The sequence below is a fragment of the Sesamum indicum genome, linkage group LG3, assembly GCF_000512975.1.
Source record: "Sesamum indicum cultivar Zhongzhi No. 13 linkage group LG3, S_indicum_v1.0, whole genome shotgun sequence".
Taxonomy (NCBI): Eukaryota; Viridiplantae; Streptophyta; class Magnoliopsida; order Lamiales; family Pedaliaceae; genus Sesamum; species Sesamum indicum.
This window is the reverse complement of record NC_026147.1, coordinates 11,618,151-11,638,024: the sequence shown is the minus strand read 5'-3', so window position 1 is coordinate 11,638,024 and position 19,874 is coordinate 11,618,151. Positions and strand designations below refer to the sequence as shown.

The window sequence follows — 19,874 nt, the reverse complement described above, 5'->3', positions numbered from 1 at the left end:
GAAATTTGGTCCTTTGGAATTGTTGGTTCCTATTTGTGTGCCAGGACAGTTATTGAATAAATGGATAATTTTATTATTTTTTAATTCTAGTTCCAGCACATCTCAGTTTTGAATTTGGGTTGGGTTTTTTATTGACGCAAACTTAGAGTGGTGGTTTATATAATTGATAAAGATGGAGGGGAGGAGCTGGTAATTTAGGTATTTCAGAGACAAGGTAAGCATAATTAACCTTAAAGCTAATTTAGTTGGTTGCTGTAATTATTCAAAAGTCAAAATGGTATTGTTGAGGCTGGAAAAAGCATCTTTTGGCTATCAGATTTTAAGAAAATATTCTTGTCTGTTGTGCATTTGCGTCTTCTTGGTACTTATCAGAAGAGTGTGGTTTGATTAAGGATAATGAGTTAACTACTTCAACCATACTTACTTTTGATATGTCGGACTTTGGGAACCATGTGCTATCCAGCAACTAGGAAGTTGTAGAATGATTCCTATAAATCACATATAAGAATCATGAGTTATGGTGTGCTGTCATTAATATCGTTCCAGCGCTTAGTATATCTGTGTAATTTCTATTTGCAGATGTGACAAATGCTCTTGAATTTTTGTATTCTTTATTTCTCGCTAAACATTTGGCTGTTTCATCTGTGAATTGGATATTGGTTTCAGACTTCTCATGATAATAACAAGGCCTATGCAGCCATGTTTTCCCCATTTTGGAATGAAATAATCAGAAGCTTGCGTGAAGAAGATTTTATTAGTAATAGGTAAGTGGTTATGGGCGTACTTGGTTATGATCATAGTATTAACTTTCTTTTTTTCTAAGCTGAACTATTTTTCTGCTCGTGTATACATATATGCTTCAATTCTCATAAAAATTTCAGGGAGATGGACTTACTTTCTATGCCAAGCAACACTGGAAGTCTGAAATTGGTTCAATGGCCACTTTTTCTTCTAAGCAGTAAGGTGGTGCTTTTTTCACTTGTTTGCCTTAGATCTTAACTAGTAACTACCATAATTGCAAATGGATTTCATTTTAGTATGCATAGTTCTCAGTAGTCCCATCATTTTTTGTGTTCAGATATTGTTGGCTATTGATTTAGCTTTGGATTGCAAAGACACACAAGCTGATCTTTGGAGTAGAATCTGCAAGGATGAGTACATGGCATATGCTGTGCAGGAGTGTTATTCAAGTATTGAAAAAATTTTGCACTCCCTGGTTGATGGAGAAGGAAGACTTTGGTATAATGTCTTTACTTTCCAGGAGGAACAAATTTTTGTATCTCTCAATTCTTGTAGAAGTAAGGAATATTCTTCTTTTTCTGACTGATGTTTTTTCTGGTTTCTTTCATGGCAGGGTTGAGAGGATATTTCGTGAGATCAACAGTAGTATTTCAGAAGGTTCGCTTGTCATTACGTTGTCTCTTAAAAAGCTTCCGGTGGTGCTCTCCAGATTTACAGCTTTGACTGGGTTACTGGTATTTTGTTTTCCCTCTGGTAAAATTTATCTCCATTTTATTGCTAGATCTCAGATTCTAATCTGGAAATTGGTGCATTTCCTTCTTTGAGATCTGAAATTTTTTGGTTGAAGAGTATGGACTTCTGAACTGGCCTACCATTCACCTTCGCCACCTACTAGTACTAGAATTACTACTGCCACTGCCATTACTACCTCCAATGTTATAAATAGTAGTAACCAGAATCGCAATAACAAGAACAGTAGCAAGTAAAAAATACAGATAAAAATACAAAGTTATAGCAAGATAGAATATTCTATTGTTAACTAAACAATTCAAATGGCAATATTTCTAGTAGTCTGTGAGGAGTTGTAACCTTTTATTGTCTATGCTATGTACATCTTGTCTTCCGTAATCTAGTTGACAATACTCGGTGTACATATAATAAATATTTCAGATGTGGTGGAGTTTTAAACACAGAAGAGAACTTGGAATATTTTAAACTCTGTTGGTTACTCTTTCATAAGAATATATCCTGTAGATTCATATTGCGTATTGAGGGTTATTAATGATGTCTTCAATATTTCTTGTGCAAACTTAATTGATACACATTTTTTATTGTTTTATGCTAAGTAACCTCCTCAAAAGGCTGGGGAACTCTCATGGTTTAACCGAGTTTGCTGCTGCTATATCTTTTGTTGTTCCGTTAGTTGCCATTCCATTATGTTTTCTATTGGTTCTGTTTTTTCCCCCCACTCAAAACTACTGATGTGATTCTATGTCACATTATGTCTAATTTTTGGTAGTCTGTCTAGGTCTGAATTGTTATTGGTTACTTCAACAACAATTATATTGTGCTTGGGTTCTCTTTCACTACTACTAGATGATTGTAAACACATAAAATGTATATAACAAGTTCATTTATGATTCAAACATTCTCTTGCCTTTTCTCATTTGTCATTATGCTAACTCCCCTTTATCCTTTTCAGACTCGTGACCCTACTCCTGAACTTGCAAAAGGTGCAGCTAAAGCTGTGTATGATTTTTATGATGTTGTTACACATGAGCTGCTATCATCTGATTTGAGGTGAAACTGAGTGGAAAAATTTCCCACATTCTTTATTTAAATTTTCGAATATTTAGTGATATATATACTTTATTTCTCCAGGGAACAGCTTGATACCTGGCATATATTGTTGAGGGCTAGAAATGAGGGGCGCCTCTTTTCACGGATAGAATGGCCAAAGGACCCTGATATTGTAAGCTTCCATAATTCTGTTGTACTTCATTTGACTCTTATGCAATGAGGCTGCTATTAATGGCTTTTTTCTGGAACAGAAGGAGCAGGTGAAAAGGTTGCACCTACTTCTGACTGTAAAGGATAGTGCAGCTAATATACCCAAAAATCTTGAAGCAAGAAGAAGATTGGAGTTTTTCACTAATTCATTGTTTATGGACATGCCACCAGCTAAGCCTGTTTGTGAAATGATGCCATTCTGGTATGTTATTCTTTGGCATTATTATTACTACATTCATACTATTATTATTTTTATGATAATATTATGTTTATCTTTGTGTTACTTGATTTTCCGGTTTTGCCCAATAATTCATCCTAACTTTATGTTGGCTTGAGATAGTGTCTTCACACCGTACTATAGTGAAACGGTGCTTTATAGCAACTCTGAGTTGCGGGTTGAAAATGAAGATGGCATATCAATTCTTTTCTATCTCCAGAAGATTTTTCCGGGTATGTTGCTTGTTTCATAGGTTATTGTTCTTGGATTAAGCTGTATCTCATCACCTGCTTTCTTTAGTTAATTCTTATGCTATCTATGTCTGCAAGTAAATGATGGATTGCTAGATGAAGTATGCTCGCTGAGTGTATTTATAAATCTTCCCCCTTTTAACATCACCTTCTAAACGGCCTGAGGATTAGTTCGAAATGTTGAGCTTTGCTGAAGTTTCTCTTCGATCTGCTTGGAAAAGTTGTTTATTCTTTGCGGCCTAGACCTTGTTAGATTATTGCCTGCCTGCTATGTTAGCATATGAATCAATTTTAGCTGAGTGATCTTGTCTTTCTGTATGCATCTGTCCACAATGAGACCTTGTACTACCCTCTGCCTCTAGCCACCGTTCTTGAATTGGAGGGAGAGGACAAACGCTTAACGATCTTCTGCTGTTGCTTTCTGGACCAACTGATTTGTCAAGTCTTGCGGAAAAAATGGTGTCTTCTTTAATGTCTATTGAATTGTATTGCCATGGTTTGCTCGAACATAGAGAACCCCCGAGAGTCGCCTCATTCTTCTTCCATGGGTTCTGCATGTGAAAGCAGTATAGGTTCATTATATTCTTTTGCTGATCAAACATCAAAGGATAATTACTGATGTATTTACTTAATTGGCGTGACTTCTCTCATCATTTAAGCATATTTGTTCTGTCTCCATGACAAATGTGACTATGGATATAAAGGCGTCTATAGCTGCCTTTGCCACTTGGCGACACACTGTAGCCTGTGGTTTAGTTTGTTCTCCCTATTAACTCCATGGGTGTATTCTGTAAAGTATCTATTTTTGGATTTATTCTGCTTTGGTATACTGAATGACACTGTGCTTGTGGTTTTGCTTTAGAAAATCTGATTCTGGTGATCCCTTTTATCTACATAGCAAAAATGTGATTAAAGTTGAGGAGGTTTGTGAGGGAATGGTAATTGGCTAGGTACATGTTTTGCTGGATGTAAAATAAATATTTCAGAGGGTTTAGTTAGTGATCATATTAACCACATGGCTCCTCTAGCTGATTGTAGGCATTGAACTGCTGCTAGATATAACTTATGATGGTAAACTTATATTCATTCTGCAGTAAGATAAGGCCGCTCCTCTTCTTAGGTTGACCTCTGATTCTAACCTATATGTAGGATGGAAGATTGGTTTATCACATAGTATGCTAGAATCTTCTTACTATCTTTTCCTCTTGAGAATCTATCAGTGTGTTTTAGACTGTTGTTTGGCACAACAAAGTAAAGGGTCGGATTTGGGTTCATTTCCTTCTCTTATGAAGGATGCCTCACTTATATGCACAATTAACCTGAGAAAAAGTTCACTTTGTTCAGTTGCATTTGGCTGGAATAAATTATAGGCCCAGTCCTTGACACTTAATTCTACTGCAATTTTCAAGCTGGTAACTTGTTTTCTCGAAAGCACTTTCTTGTTTTAAAGCATATTATGCAGTTCATATTTGTCTGATGTCTGCTAATAAATTGAATTGCCATTATTATTGCATTTACCAAGTTAGTCAAGAACGGAGAACAGTCATTATGGAATCACTTGCCATTTCTTTGGATGTTTTTCTACTCAGTCTACTTTTGTTACCACTTAGTTTTCTTAAATTGCTGGCGGTGTACCCAAGAATCATTTTTGCTGATTTTGGATTTCGATACTACATATGAGAACATATCAACAAAAATTTTCCTTGGTTCCTCATGCTGACTTCCTATGTTGGCTTTGAGTTTCCTCTTTGTTATCCTTTGTTTAAAATTCTTTGAAATAGACATCCAGCCAAGTGCCATACCATCTCCTACTTTAGTCCTTTCTGATTCAGCTGCAAAAGTTGGACTTTTAGCATGTGGAAGGATCTTTTCCTTACTCTTCATGTTTCCCCTAGAGTCTTAGGCCTTCTTGATTATTTGATTACTTAGTTCTCCTAATCTTCTTCACCAATTAAAGGACCTTGAAACTGTCATATGATAACTGTTCTAGATTGCCTTTTTTAGATTAACTTTTTAAGTGATCCAAACTATCATATTTTCTTCTATTTATTTCCCTTTTCTCTTCTTTAATCATGATTTGTTGATAGATTTTTTATTTCTTTTGAGTTGGATTGCCCCCACCTTGGAATCATTAATGAATCAAGGCTTGAACCATTTTCCTTGTAGAATTACCTTTTCACCTAAAATTTTAATATGTTAAAAAGGAGAAAATTTATTGCTTAGCATGCATAATACACCTTCACATGTCTGTGCTATTCTCTTTTTTTCTTTTTTAAAGATTTAGCGCGAGAAAACTCTTTTTCTTAAATGTGGCGATGAGATTAGAACTATGAGTTCTAATTTGGGATGGCTACATATGCCATCTCATCTAAAAAAGGTTAAGTTATTGGAGAGGAGAGTGCTCCGAAATGAGTAAAATGTTAATTTGTTTCTGTAGTACTCGATAATCATTGTATGTCAAAAATGATCAATCAACAACTTAACTTTTGAAGGGCTTCTATTGGTAAACAATGTATATTGAATTTGGCGAAACGATTAATTGGCACCATAACTCTTTACACCCCCTTTGGCGTAAATGTTAATTGCATTTGTTTAATTGTTTTCTGTCAGCCCACTTATAATTCTCTTTTTCTTTGGCTTCTGTATGGTTTGTCCTTGTAGACTTCAATTCTGAGTAGTGAGTTGTTACTTTTAATTTGAAATTTAGATGAATGGGAGAACTTTTTGGAACGTATTGGCCATGGTGATGGTGGTGATGCTGAATTTCAAGAAACTTCAACTAATGCTTTGGAACTTCGATTTTGGGCATCATATAGAGGACAGACTTTAGCTAGAACAGGTCTACAGAACTCCTTAAATGGCTGGTTCTTACTGTTTTAACTTTCAAGTGGAAAATTAGGGAATTCAGATGTTTTTTCCTCTTATGAGCTGTGACAGTTACTACCTTGGGTATTATGCAGTGCGTGGCATGATGTACTATAGAAGGGCACTCATGCTGCAAAGTTACTTAGAGAGAAGATCTCTAGAAGGTACTAATTCTATCATGGCAAGATCTTTTGGTGTCCTGAAATCACAATAATCCTCTGTTAAATGCCTTCTATTTTGCAGAGGATGTGTCTTATCATACAAGTTTCACAACTCAAGGTTTTGAGTTGTCCCGTGAAGCACGTGCTCAAGCCGATATAAAATTCACTTATGTTGTTTCCTGCCAAATTTATGGCCAACAAAAGCAGCGGAAAGCTCCAGAGGCAGCTGATATTGCTCTACTGCTACAGAGGTGGGCATTTGATGTTGATTCATATTTAATGTTCTCTCTGCGTATGAGGCATGTGTATTATCGTCTTGCTATCTTACTTTTGTGTGTATAGTTTCTTTTTTTTTCAGTGTTATATCCTGTACATTCTTCTTTTGTCACTCTGGTAGGAGGGTGTGAAAACATTCTGATCTTATGAATGCCTTGGTTGAATTACATTGCTTGGGCTGGGATGTGTAGTTGCTGGATTTCGGTTATTTGCTCTCATGCTTAATGAATCTGAATATAGATCCATGAGAGTAAATGATTTAAAGTTTTGCTGGTCTGATAATTTATCCTCAGATTGAGATCGATGAAGTTAAAGAGCTGTACTCATATTATCGGGACAATTATTGTAGGCTCCATTTGGATTTCATTGGAGGATTTGGAAAAAGAATTTGAAATGACTGCATATTAAATATTTGAAATCCATCTGAATGCTACTAAATATAGGTCAAAATTAGAACGGAAGGATTGGAAATTCTTCATAACATTGTATCATTCAAGCAATAAAGTGGATTTATTATTATGGATTTGAAACCTTTAGCTACAAAACTGTTGGTTCAAACACAACATTAGACCAATTATGAATCATTTTCTTTTGGCATGGAGTGGATGTTGAATGGACATTAGTCGTATGTGTAGCAGCCATCATGTTCATGTTGCTACTGTTTTATTAGGTTTTTGGGTAGTCTCTTAGTAATATTTTCAAAAGAAATTGCTTTCTATGAATATTTGATAGCCCTCTATGTTTCCAAACGGAGAAGGAAGAAACAAACTCAAAGCAAATTGAGAACTTGATTTCAATGCGGGGTTTATCTGCTCATATAGTGGAACTTATAATTAATCTCAGCCCCTGGTAGACTCACATGATGATTTGTTGGTCTTTGTTAACAATTAGGAATGAGGCACTTCGTGTTGCTTTCATACATGTTGAAGAGAGTGGTGCAGCTGATGGAAAAGTGACGAAGGAATTTTATTCAAAGCTTGTAAAAGCTGATGAACATGGAAAGGATCAGGTAAGGGATTTGGAAATTCATGCCAAGTCTTGTGGCTGTTGATGGATCTGGAAACTTTGGTATTTTCGTTCTTTTATGAAGTTGAGTGCTTAATTTTGTATTCTGTTGCATGGTAAATAGCAGTTGATTTTATGTTTAGAGATTTGCAAGTGGGATAATGTATATTTTGTAGATGACAAATAAGTGCTCCTATGATGCATGGATGAAGATACAGATACGGTAGAATACTTTTTATAATGCATACACACAGACATAAGCAGGTGCACAGAGGCACAGATACACATTTGTGCATATATTTATGTAGCATATACACTCACATATAATGGAAAATGACATTTACATGATCACCAATGTCAATAATTTTAGTATTTAATTACTTATGTTTTACCTTCATCCAAATGTTTGTTTGTGTGCCATTTTATAAATTTCTAGTACAGCAAAAGTAAATTGCGCTACTAAATATTTATGTACACTTGTGTGTATATATATGTAATACAATTGCAGAACATTACAACATTCGTAACACAAGTAAAATAGAAGATATATAATACACTCGATTCATTTGACCAAATAGTCTCATATTAGTTCTTTAATGGGTCAAATTCATACTTTAGTTGAAGAGGTGAATAATATTCTATGGAAGATGTTGAATTAAAAGTTGAAACAAAAGGCTGAAATGCTTTTTTAGATTTTTTCTTGGATCTTAACTTCTACTCCTAATTTTTTTTTTTTTGAAATATTATCAAGTGTCTTGACATATTGAAAATTAGCTGGATATTCCTATTTTCATATCTGATACCCACATCCATAGCTTTTTCTCCCTTATTTTGAGACTCCAATAACATCTTTTATATGTGTGGCCTCTGTATCTTACACGTCTACTTATCCTAGGAGCTTTAGTATTTGGGAAGTATCCGATATCGCATGAGATCACTAGAGTGTTGTACATCGTACTTGCACTTGCTTCTTTATGTGCCTATAACTTCACATATTAGCTGCCTCTTTGAAGCTCATTTTATCAATGAGTTAAAAGACAAAAATGGATTCTTGGCTTTTCTGCTTGGGTCACATGGATCTCTAATTGTATCTAAAAGTTGAGTGAACCGATGACTTAAATTTTATTGTTGGGTTGAGCTTGCAATTACAAGATATGGGAAAGTGGTCTTATACAATTGAAAAATCCTCAAGGAGGTGGATATACTTACCCTCTATCTTTTTCTTTGTTATGTTTAACTTTAGATGGAAAAATATTGATCGGAGGATAGGAAAGAATAATTTAGACGTGTTCAGGAGTATGATTTTGAGGGAGTTCTGGGATAGGACAATCACAATGGTCACCCTACAGACCTAAAATATCCCAGCACCTGGTAGCTGGTACCTGGGATATTTTAAGACTAATCCTGTTTGTGAGGTATAGCCAAGGAGGACATCTGGCACCGTTTTTCTTTATGCGTATTAGTTGCTCAAATTAGATGTTATAAATTTGGATGTTTTCCATATGTTAATTATTCTCCTGACCTGAGTTTTTCTACATGAAGCAACATATTTCACTTTATAACTTGATGAACTAACAAAATAAGATTATATTCTCCTTATTTGTATCAGTTTTTTTGGTGTTTTGCTTTGCATCTTTGATCTCTTTTATTTAGATGAGGAAAACTCTGATTTGCATGTGGTTTTGAAAATGATGGATATTATCCCTGAACTTCAGTGTTATGTGGATTGACTTTTTTTTTCCCATATTCGTATCTCGGAGACTTCGAGGACAAATTTTTTAATAGATGGTTGTCCATGTTGGTGTTATCAAGCAAGCTGCTTGAGCTAAATTAAGAACTTGGAACAATGAAAAATTGCTCTCTATTCGGGGGTGATGATTTTATGTTTCGGCACATCCCACTCTTATTCTAAAAGTCAGCTGGAAGCATGAAGCAGTCAGACTTAGAAAATAACATGAGCTTAGTCACCCTGGAAACTTCCACCGAATCATTTCTCATTCTTAACTAGACTAATAATCCAAACTGTGGTTGACTTGATGGTTTTGATTTCTCCTTTTCTTTTTGTTTCCTCATCTTCATGTGTCACATTCTATGGGTACGTATAGGTTCTAAGAAAGTCTCTATGGAATATTACGTTCTTTTAAGTTGGTAATAGGTCGGATGGATTTTGCCAAAACTCAAGACCTGACTGGAGGAGATACTTTGGACCCAAGACCCGGTAAACTCAGTTTAAAAATTTCAAAATATTAAAAAATATATCTTTTAGAAAATACTGCCATTTATGAGATAATAATATTATTGAGAGATTAAATCCTTTTTATAAATTTATATCCGCATATTTTGCGCTTTAAAATATCGAAACTTCCGAAATATACAAGTATTAATTTTATGCATTTTGTGGGCTTTAAAATATTGAAACTTTTAAAATATATGTTACTCTTATATATATTAAATTTGCAAATTATTATTTTATATCATTATTTTAATATGTAAAATGATTAACTTTATGTATCCTATTTAAGTATAAAATAATGTACACATATTTTTTCATAAATATATAAAATATGTAAATATAAACAATGTTAAAGAACTGGGTTCAGATCGAGTCATCGAGTCAGGCTCCAAAACACTAGACCCAAGAATCGCAGCAGGACCAACTTATGGCTTCAAAACTCAACCCAAACGGGCAGGTCCGGGTTTAATCCGGACTTTTTCTGGGCCCTAGTCTGGATTAAGAGTCTTTCAATTCGAATTTAAGACACTCTCTCTGGGTAGATATCTAATACATTGTGTAGATATCTCATATGTTATTTGAGAGCTTTGATTTGGTTAGGTATTTGAAACCTTTAACCCAAGTCCCTTCCTTTTGACTTTCTATATGCTTGGGCATATGCCATAATCGGGGATAGCTTTTAATTGAAAATTGAAGTGTACTTTATTGATTTAGTTTAACTTTTGAATTGCGTAATAGGACCCAACTTTTATCTCATTGATTAATTCTCTATTTGGGTTAGTCTTAGTCTAATAAGAGTAATTAAAAGTTCCAATTGTTGAAATGATTGCTTAACTCTTCAATTAATTAAAAAACAATTAATGTCATTAATTTTGTAATCGGAACGTGGATAGATTCCATTAATTAAGTATATCAAACTACAACCTCTCGTGCACAATAGCGATGTTAAAAATGACATCATATGTGCAAGTCTATCCCAAATATCGTCTCTTAGTGACGATGTGATCTATTCTAGGTTAATATCAAAATTTGTGGGACATTTTTCTTGTTTAAGTTCTATGAGCAGCCTTATTTAATAAATATGTAAATTTTGGGATTTCATGTGAAGTAATTAAATAGCTAAAATAATTAAAGTATAAGTATGAATACAAATTCCTTCTTGATTCATATCGAAATTGGATAAGATTGTTACTGAAGTATATGAAATGGCCAATTTTATTTGGCTTGTTGGGCATAACTCTAACAACATCTGATGTAATTGTACAAGGCGTATGTGCTTCTGTGCTTTGGATTATAGGTGGATCCTATAAAATATGGTTCTTTTGTCTCTGTTTTATGTTATAGATTTGATCTCTCCTTTTCATGTGCAGGAAATATTTTCTATTAAACTTCCCGGAGATCCTAAGCTTGGGGAAGGGAAACCTGAAAATCAAAACCATGCCATAATTTTTACTCGTGGAGAGGCTGTTCAAACAATTGACATGAATCAGGTAAGTTGTATATTCTTTCTTGAGATTGAGCATTGTGGCTTCATTATGCTATCATATGAATTTATTTGTACATTAGGCAAACTTCAAAGGCCAAGCACTGCTTCACTGCCTTCTTGCTTTGAATGATTCACTGTTTTTAAACTCAGGTCTATAGTGTCTTGATCAGACAGGAAATTTCCTGCAGAATAAAGACTTCCTTTGAGGTTTCTGTAACTAAGTAATCAAATTGCTCTTATTATGAAAAAATGGGGCAAGGAGTGGAGTATATAGACGAAGTAACAAGAAAATAAATGAGCACATTTGAAGGTTATAGTTTTTTGACGAAGTTGAAAACAAGATGACGATGGATAAATTCTGCAAAAAGCCGTCTTTGTGGAAGCTGCAATATTATATTAGGTAGCTGCATAATTTTATCTTAGCCCTGCACTGAGATTTAAGCTGGCTCCTTAGGAAACAAGATAAGCAAAAGAAAAAAAAAGGTTGGATCCAAAGAGCTGTAGCAATACATAGAACAACTCTGGACTATACCTTCTTATAATGGCTATTGATTGGGAAAGGATGAAAGTCGTGATCAGAAGGCAAGGCAATAATTTCTTCATAAATTTTAGGGTGAATTACAGCCTCAAAAGCAGTGGAGGAGAATAGTGGTTTCACATCATTGTTTGAGGGAGTTTCTTTTTTAAAGATTCACTTTTTGGAGATGAGACACAGAACTGGATATTTCAAAGAGAAAATAAGTGTTGATTACGGACAGAGGGTGGTACAAGTCAACTTGAGAAATTATTTTCTGCATTGAATGAATTTAGAAGTGTGGAGGACCAGCTATATAATTATTTTGACAATGGAAAAGGAAACAAAAATAATTAGATTTCATGATTCTCATACTCCCCCTCGAGCTGTTGAATAAGATATTCTCCTTCTCGGCTCGGATACAATATTATTGTTGAATGACCACCTCATGTTAAAGCATAAACTGTTAAAAAGGATTATTTAATATCTTCTATCTCTAACATACCTCTTCATGTGAAGACTTTTTTGTCCAGCCTTGCACTTGAAATTCCTTTTTTTTCATAAATGGTGCAGTGAAATTTGAACTCGGGACGTCTTATGACCTGTCTCTCATACCATCTGAGGAATAGTAAAATCGTGTCTTATTTACAAAGAATATGGTCCTATTTATACATGAGTATGCAGTAATTTCAATAAGTAAAGAATCAATCAATGATTCTGCCATATCCCCTAATCTAAATCAAATCGCTAATTGTCTGCTAATTATATCTCATCAGAATGATGTTTTATAGGAAACCCATTGCATCGAGAGTAACAGTCAATAAAGGTCACCAAAATAATTGAAACCCAAAAGAAAACTGACCTGACATAGAACCAAGACATCTGTGTGAAGAGGGTGACTAGGTCCTATCATTGACATCTATTCCATTCTTCCAATTTCCCTAATCAGTCAAATCCCTAATAGTCATCTGATCAAATCCAATCTGTGATTTAGGCTAATCATCTCTTCTGTTTTAACACTCCCATCAGGTTGGAGCATATATATTATATGTTCCAAGCTTGTTACAAGTGTAATCAATTCAATGACCTCTATTAGACTTTGTCGAAGGCATCTACAAGTTGATTGTTAGAATTGTAAGCTCATTAACAATGATACCATTAGCTTAACTTATACCTTACAAAATGATGGGCGATCTCAACGTGCTTAGTACCTTCATGTGAAAAACGGATTAGAGGAAATATGTAGAGCAACTTGATTGTCATATATGAGTTTCATTGAGTTACTATGGAGAGCCTTAATTCTTGTAGTTGATTTAACCATATGTCCTCACATGTTGCTTTCGCCTTAGCTTGATATTCGGCGTTCGCGCTTGATCTTGCCACCATTATTTGTTTCTTGCTTTTCCAAGAGACTGAGTGTCAAAAAGGGCACAATATCTTATGGTTGACCTGCAATCAAAAGCGCATCCTGCCTGGTCTGCGTTGACCTTCAACCAAAAGGCACCCTTCATTTTTATTGACTAAGCCTTTTCAGGTGCCCCTTTGATGTACTAGTGCAACTTCTCAATGAGTATCACATGGGATAATCAACAATTAACTTATGGCACTTTATTCTGATAAGTTAAGCCTTTTCTAGGTTGCATTTGATGTACTTCAAAATGCAAAGTAAATATTGCCAATTGGTATCACATGGGGAATTCAAGAAATGATTTACTATGCTCATAGCAAATGAGTTCAGTTCGAGTTACTGTGACATTATATAGTTTGCCTACTAGTCTTGATGTTTTCGTTGATTTTATCGAGGCTCCACTTGTTCCTGTAGAAGTTTAACATTGTGATCCATTGGAGAGTCAACTGGTTTACCGTCTAATATGCCTGCTTCCGCAAGAATGACTAATGCATACTTCCTTTGGGATATTGAAACCCCACCTTTTGCTTGTGCAGTCTCAGAACCTGAGAAATATTTTAGTTTTCCCATATCTTTTCTGCACAAGTGATACAAGATAGAATGATCTGATTCACCCCGTGTCATTCCACATGCTTGAGTCAAATTGGTGAATCTGCGAAATTACGGTCTGGTAGTATTTCATCTCTCCAACAATTATAGAATATTGAACTACATTAACCCCTTGGTAAGTACATCAACAAGACACATAAAGTGTGAAAATGGAATCACTCTCTAGATTTTCTTTTTCTTTTATGAACTGTCTCTCAACTTCAATATGCTTTGTTCAATTGTGTTGATCTGGGTTATGAGCTGTACTAATCGCATATCTATTATCATGATAAAGTCTCATTAGGCTATCCTACTTAATTTTGAAGGCCTGTAGGTTGATTTTCAATCGTGTTGTGACATTCAGCTTCTTACTTCTCCATGTCATAGATTTTCTCCGTGGGAGGTGTATGTCTTGAGATTCATCTCTTGTCAACAATTGGTCCTACATAATGAACATCCATATATGTCTTAATGAATGGACCACTGTCTCTGTTCAACAAGATATCTTTTCCTGCTGTGCCTTTCTGATAGGCTGCATGGAAATGAAATGAACTTGTTGTCAGGTCTTGCATTAACTGATGTATCACACTTACTAAATATGTTTTACCTGGTTGTCTGTGACACAAATAGATGAGCTTCTCTACATGGGGTTGATACATTTTCCTGTCTGCTGCAGCATTCTTCTCTGCCTTTTCGTATTCAGTATTCGCGTTTCTTAGCCAACATCGACTTAAAGGACTTTCCTTGTGATCCCGTGTTTCTATTTTGTCATCAGCACATACTATGCAAATTCAGTCCCGCTCTTGAGCACCCTACTGATTGTGTAGCACAATCAAATTGTTGAATCATAAGTCAAAATCAGATCATGAGACATCCTTGAGCAATGACTTGTTGGATCAAAATCATGGGGACAATTTCACAGCTCTCTTGTGGACTTGACTGACTACTGCATTTTATAAACAACTTAACCCATAGGTGAACTTAACTAGAATAAGTAGGCTTGACTTGACTTAGTTTCTTATTTTATTTATTTTTCTTTGAACATATGTAGGCTTCACGTAATATGCGTAACCAAACTTACATAAGAGTTAAGCGGGGCTTGAATTGCTAATCTAGCCAATGACATAGCTTCCGAATTGATTGGATATGTATTAATTTGTGTTGTTGCCTCTGTGACACACTCCCACATTATAGTTGTTAGTTTGATGCGCTCACCGCCCATCTCACCCTTGTAACTATTGCTTTATGACTTAGATCATGATGCAATGATTAAATATTTTTGTGGGCACAAGATTCAGCTCTTCCACATTACAATATCACTGTAATTTGGAATAGGTATTAGTTGATGCACGTCTTCTGTAATAAGAAATGCTATGGGTCATAACTAAGTCAACTATTTGAATTACAATCTTACTCTTTATTGCTTTGTTAACCCCGCTGTTTTGTCATTTTATTTGGTCGTTCTTTTGTTATGAAATTATTTTTGCTTCAGGTATTTTTTTTTGTGTGTGTGCCTTGTAGGACAACTACCTTGAGGAGGCGATGAAAATGAGAAATCTCCTTGAGGAATTTCGAGGAAACCATGGTCTTCGACCCCCCACAATTCTTGGGGTAAGAGAGCATGTGTTCACTGGAAGGTCGGATGCCACTCTCTCTCTGTAGCTACTTTGCTTTGCTTTCAGTTTGCTTGCAGTCTCTGTAATTGTTGATTATATGTTTAAACCATGCAGTGTTTCCTCCTTGGCCTGGTTTATGTCCAACCAAGAGACTAGTTTTGTGACCTTGGGTCAACGCGTTTTGGCGAAACCTCTTAAGTAAGTACATTGAGATTTTTAATAAATTGTAGGCTCATGCAAGAATCTGCACCTTATTTTTCATGTTCTCTCTAAAACTAAAGTTGTTAGCCGGGTGATTCTATATGCATTTTATATTAGTGTTCCTTTCTTTTTGAGTTTTATTTTGCATGATGCACTCTTGTTTGATTAGATATTCTTGTATATGATGTAATTACTTTCTTATCAAATCATTAATATTTGCCTTTTCCAATACCCTTGCTGGAGTACTGTAGTCAAGTGGGGAGTTCTTTCTAATTGTACATTATGAAACCTTTGCAGAGTCCGTATGCACTATGGTCATCCAGATGTCTTCGACCGAATTTTTCATGTTACTCGTGGTGGCATCAGCAAAGCATCTCGTGTCATTAATATTAGTGAAGATATTTATGCAGGTTAGTCTGAACATTACTTGTGGTTATATGGCCCTCATACATTACCATTGTGGAGTGTCTATATGGCCCTCATGTTAGCTGTTGGGTAATTTTGGGCCTTGGTCACATTGCAAAAATAGGACACTAGACTATATGATTATGATTATGACTATGATTATGATCATGATCATGGTTCTAATCCTAATCCTCTATGTTTGCCATGCCTTGAGGAAGGTCGTTCAACAGATACAGCAAACAAGGCTCATAATATAGCATGCAATGCATGCAACAAGTATGGGTGCCTTTTTGTCTAGATGCTCAGTATGTGTTTCCATTTTTGTTTTGCTCCTCTTATGTGACAAAAGTACTTTGTCTACTTTCTAAGTGGTTGCACCATGAGCTGCCAGGGATTCTATTTAACGACTCCTATTAGCAATATTAGATCCTCTGGGTATACTTTTGCCACTTGTCTGCGTGAGATCTTGTGTTATGAACTTGTAGCTCCACACTTATTTTTCTGACTTTGCAGGGTTCAATTCTACGTTGAGACAGGGAAACATCACTCACCATGAATATATTCAGGTTTGCCAGAGTTCTTTTGATGCACCAAAATGCAAGTTTTATCTTGTTATTAACCTTATAAGTTTCTCATTGACTAGGTTGGAAAGGGAAGAGATGTTGGGTTGAACCAAATTGCCTTATTTGAAGGCAAAGTTGCTGGGGGGAATGGAGAGCAAGTATTGAGCCGGGACGTGTACAGGCTTGGACAACTTTTTGACTTCTTTAGAATGCTGTCCTTCTTTTTCACGACTGTTGGTTACTATGTTTGCACAATGGTATAAATTTTACTACATTCTTCTTTGCAAAAAGTAGCACTGTTGGTCCTAAAAGTTTGCTTAATTATCTCTTGAATTTCCTCTTTTTAATGCAGATGACGGTTCTTACCATATATGTTTTTCTCTACGGGCGAGCATATCTGGTAACTTCTTTTGACCCATAGATTTCTTGCATTTGCTTGTTTATGATGTATCCTTATGTATATGCATTTCTAGTATAAAAGAGGCCGTCATTTGCATGTCTTTCTGGAATGTTTGCCACACGCCGTCAACTTTTGTGGTTAGCAAAACTCAATAGCTAATGGAGGCATATCACGTGAATCAGACTATTGAATCTAAACATAGGATCATGGTGCATTATTCTAAAACATCCATTCAACTCTAATAAATATGTTGGATTGTAGAAGTGAAAGTAGACCGTACAGTTGACACTAGGGCAGAAAAACTGATGTGGTACTTGAGATCTGTCTCAAAATCGATGTCTGAGTGCAGTTCATTATATATCGTTTGCCAAGCGTGAACACTTTTTATTGTGTGATAATTTTTGGAGTTTGGCTTGATCTAAATATTATAAGCTAGGAGAACATCTAGTTACTTGTGCTTGTGTTATACTCAGCTCTATTGAAACTAGTTTGGTCTTGATGTTCACAATCTGATTATATAAACATGTTTCAAATGGAATAATGGATTTGAATAATAAAAAGGCTAACAGAAGAGGGAGTAAGCAAGCTAAGTGAGAACGGATTATAGTTTTCTTTTTTTAATGGTGGAATAAAAGATTACTTGAAAGTTTGGTAGATAAGACTTCGTCACTGTAAATTGAAAACTATGGCAAGCCTATAAGAAAAGAAGAATGGACAAAGGGAAAAAGACATGAATGCTGTGGAAAAATTAAATCAGAGGAAATAACGAAGAGCATACGTGACATACAAATTTCTAAGGACTGGAATAAGAGGCAGGCAAATCTTTCTATATGTTCTCATACTGTGGACCGAATAGGTCATGGTGTGACATCCATTGGGATCCTTTACTTTTTGTTTCATGTGGAGATAAAGGAGAATTCTGCTGATATTTTAGGGCTATCTGCTTAAAGGGCTACTTCTCTACATGGTAGGATGTGTATATCTACACAATCCTTCGTAACCATATCTACATTGTTTTATAACTATCACGATCTAAACTATGTACTTTACCTCTCAGCCATTTTCTTTTTCAATTTCTCAGGCATTCTCTGGTCTTGATAAAGGAATATCAAGGGAAGCAAAATTGTTGGGAAATACTGCATTTGATGCTGTTCTGAATGCTCAGTTTTTGGTACAAATTGGAGTTTTCACTGCAGTTCCCATGATCATGGGCTTTATACTTGAACTGGGATTACTGCAGGTGTGTTCTAATACTGTATATGGCCCATCCAGGTTATCATGCTTTAACTGTTTGATGTTGGAGCAGCTAGATTGTTCATTTTGCATCACATTGTTTTACTGTCTGTTGGGATAATGGTTTAGGATGATAAGACAACATATTTATGGTTATTGTTCTGCTGTCAACTGGGGTAATCAATCATACCATATTTATGTATATGCGGGGATGAATTTTCTTATGCCTGGCTTTATGTTTTTGCAGGCTGTTTTTAGTTTTATCACGATGCAGCTTCAGCTTTGTTCAGTCTTCTTTACCTTTTCATTGGGGACAAGAACTCATTATTTTGGGCGTACTATTCTCCATGGAGGTGCCAAGGTATCTGAATTTCTGGATCTTGCATTTGGCTGCTTTATGTCTATGTAGGCCAATTTCATTATGTGTTTGAATATGCTCTTGCAGTATCGAGCAACTGGAAGGGGTTTTGTTGTTCGTCACATCAAATTTGCTGAGAACTATCGGCTTTACTCTAGAAGTCATTTTGTGAAGGCGTAAGTAACTTGTTCAAGAGAAATACTCTATTTCTCTTTGTGTGTGCTTGATCAACATCACAAGTTCTGTGCTTGTACTGTGTCTCTGATGTGGGGGTATTTCTGTCTTTTTCACGCACTAACATGTGTATGTACATTCATATAATTGTCACTGCAGAATGGCTATGAATATATATTTTCTTTTCCAGGCTGGAAGTAGCACTGCTGCTTATTGTCTGCATTGCATATGGTTACTCAGAGGGAGGTGCTGTTTCCTTTATTCTGTTAACTATAAGCAGTTGGTTTCTTGTCATCTCTTGGCTCTTTGCGCCATATATCTTCAATCCCTCTGGATTTGAATGGCAGAAGTAAGTCATAATTTTAGCCCTGAACAAATTATTTTAGCTTAGGATGATGCTTTTTTTTCTTGGCTTTGTTTTTAGGTTATGAATTTGCCCCGTTCTTATCTTCCAAAAATAAGTAATTCTGCCATTTGAGGCGCCCATCTTTTTTCATACTAGTGCTTAAAAAAATTAACCTTTATATTGCAGGACTGTGGAGGATTTTGATGATTGGACTAATTGGCTTATGTATAAAGGTGGAGTTGGGGTCAAGGGGGACAACAGCTGGGAGTCTTGGTGGGATGAAGAACAGGTGGTTTACTAGGATAAACTGGTGGATGGGTTGTTTTAAGTATACTTGACTCTCTTTCTTGCCACTAGAAGCTTATTTATTTTTATTTTTTTGCAGATGCATATTCAGACATTGAGAGGCCGCATACTCGAGACAATTTTGAGCTTGAGGTTTATAATGTTCCAGTATGGCATTGTCTACAAACTTCATGCTACTGGCAATGATACATCAATTGCGGTATACTTTTCTCCGTTTTCTATCCTGTGATGACAGGTTCTGTATCTAGTTCTAAGTTATAACTCAGTTACTCATTATATGGTTTTTGGCCTCTTGATGAGGAAATCTAAGCTATGAGCTGAATAATGAAATCTTGTTAAAGTGAACTGTCCTAGGTCACACGAGCTTAGTAGAAAGAAATGCTTTACGCTTTCTGTTACTGGATGAACAAAATTATTTAGGACTTCAGTCGGATTGTGATTTGTGTGGGACTGCTTGCTGGCCCATGAGGAATAATGTCCACTTGAAAAGAATGTGTATATGAAAATTTAAAATGGT

General features: G+C 35.5%; 1 protein-coding gene across 1 annotated transcript in view; it reads left to right on the top strand.

Moving 5' to 3' along the window:
* Positions 1-19,874, top strand: part of LOC105158060 (callose synthase 10) — a 37,227-nt gene that overhangs the window by 15,555 nt on the left and 1,798 nt on the right. The window contains exons 24-48 of the mRNA XM_011074684.2: positions 667-764; positions 882-963; positions 1,079-1,239; positions 1,355-1,475; positions 2,444-2,541; positions 2,623-2,713; positions 2,793-2,953; positions 3,092-3,201; positions 5,927-6,058; positions 6,180-6,248; positions 6,328-6,496; positions 7,413-7,530; positions 11,130-11,249; positions 15,277-15,392; positions 15,486-15,569; positions 15,870-15,982; positions 16,491-16,543; positions 16,621-16,797; positions 16,893-16,940; positions 18,022-18,180; positions 18,421-18,534; positions 18,619-18,707; positions 18,896-19,054; positions 19,238-19,340; positions 19,437-19,556. Coding sequence (XP_011072986.1) covers positions 667-764; positions 882-963; positions 1,079-1,239; positions 1,355-1,475; positions 2,444-2,541; positions 2,623-2,713; positions 2,793-2,953; positions 3,092-3,201; positions 5,927-6,058; positions 6,180-6,248; positions 6,328-6,496; positions 7,413-7,530; positions 11,130-11,249; positions 15,277-15,392; positions 15,486-15,569; positions 15,870-15,982; positions 16,491-16,543; positions 16,621-16,797; positions 16,893-16,940; positions 18,022-18,180; positions 18,421-18,534; positions 18,619-18,707; positions 18,896-19,054; positions 19,238-19,340; positions 19,437-19,556 — 2,865 coding nt within the window. The remainder of the gene's footprint in view (positions 1-666; positions 765-881; positions 964-1,078; positions 1,240-1,354; positions 1,476-2,443; positions 2,542-2,622; positions 2,714-2,792; positions 2,954-3,091; positions 3,202-5,926; positions 6,059-6,179; positions 6,249-6,327; positions 6,497-7,412; positions 7,531-11,129; positions 11,250-15,276; positions 15,393-15,485; positions 15,570-15,869; positions 15,983-16,490; positions 16,544-16,620; positions 16,798-16,892; positions 16,941-18,021; positions 18,181-18,420; positions 18,535-18,618; positions 18,708-18,895; positions 19,055-19,237; positions 19,341-19,436; positions 19,557-19,874) is intronic.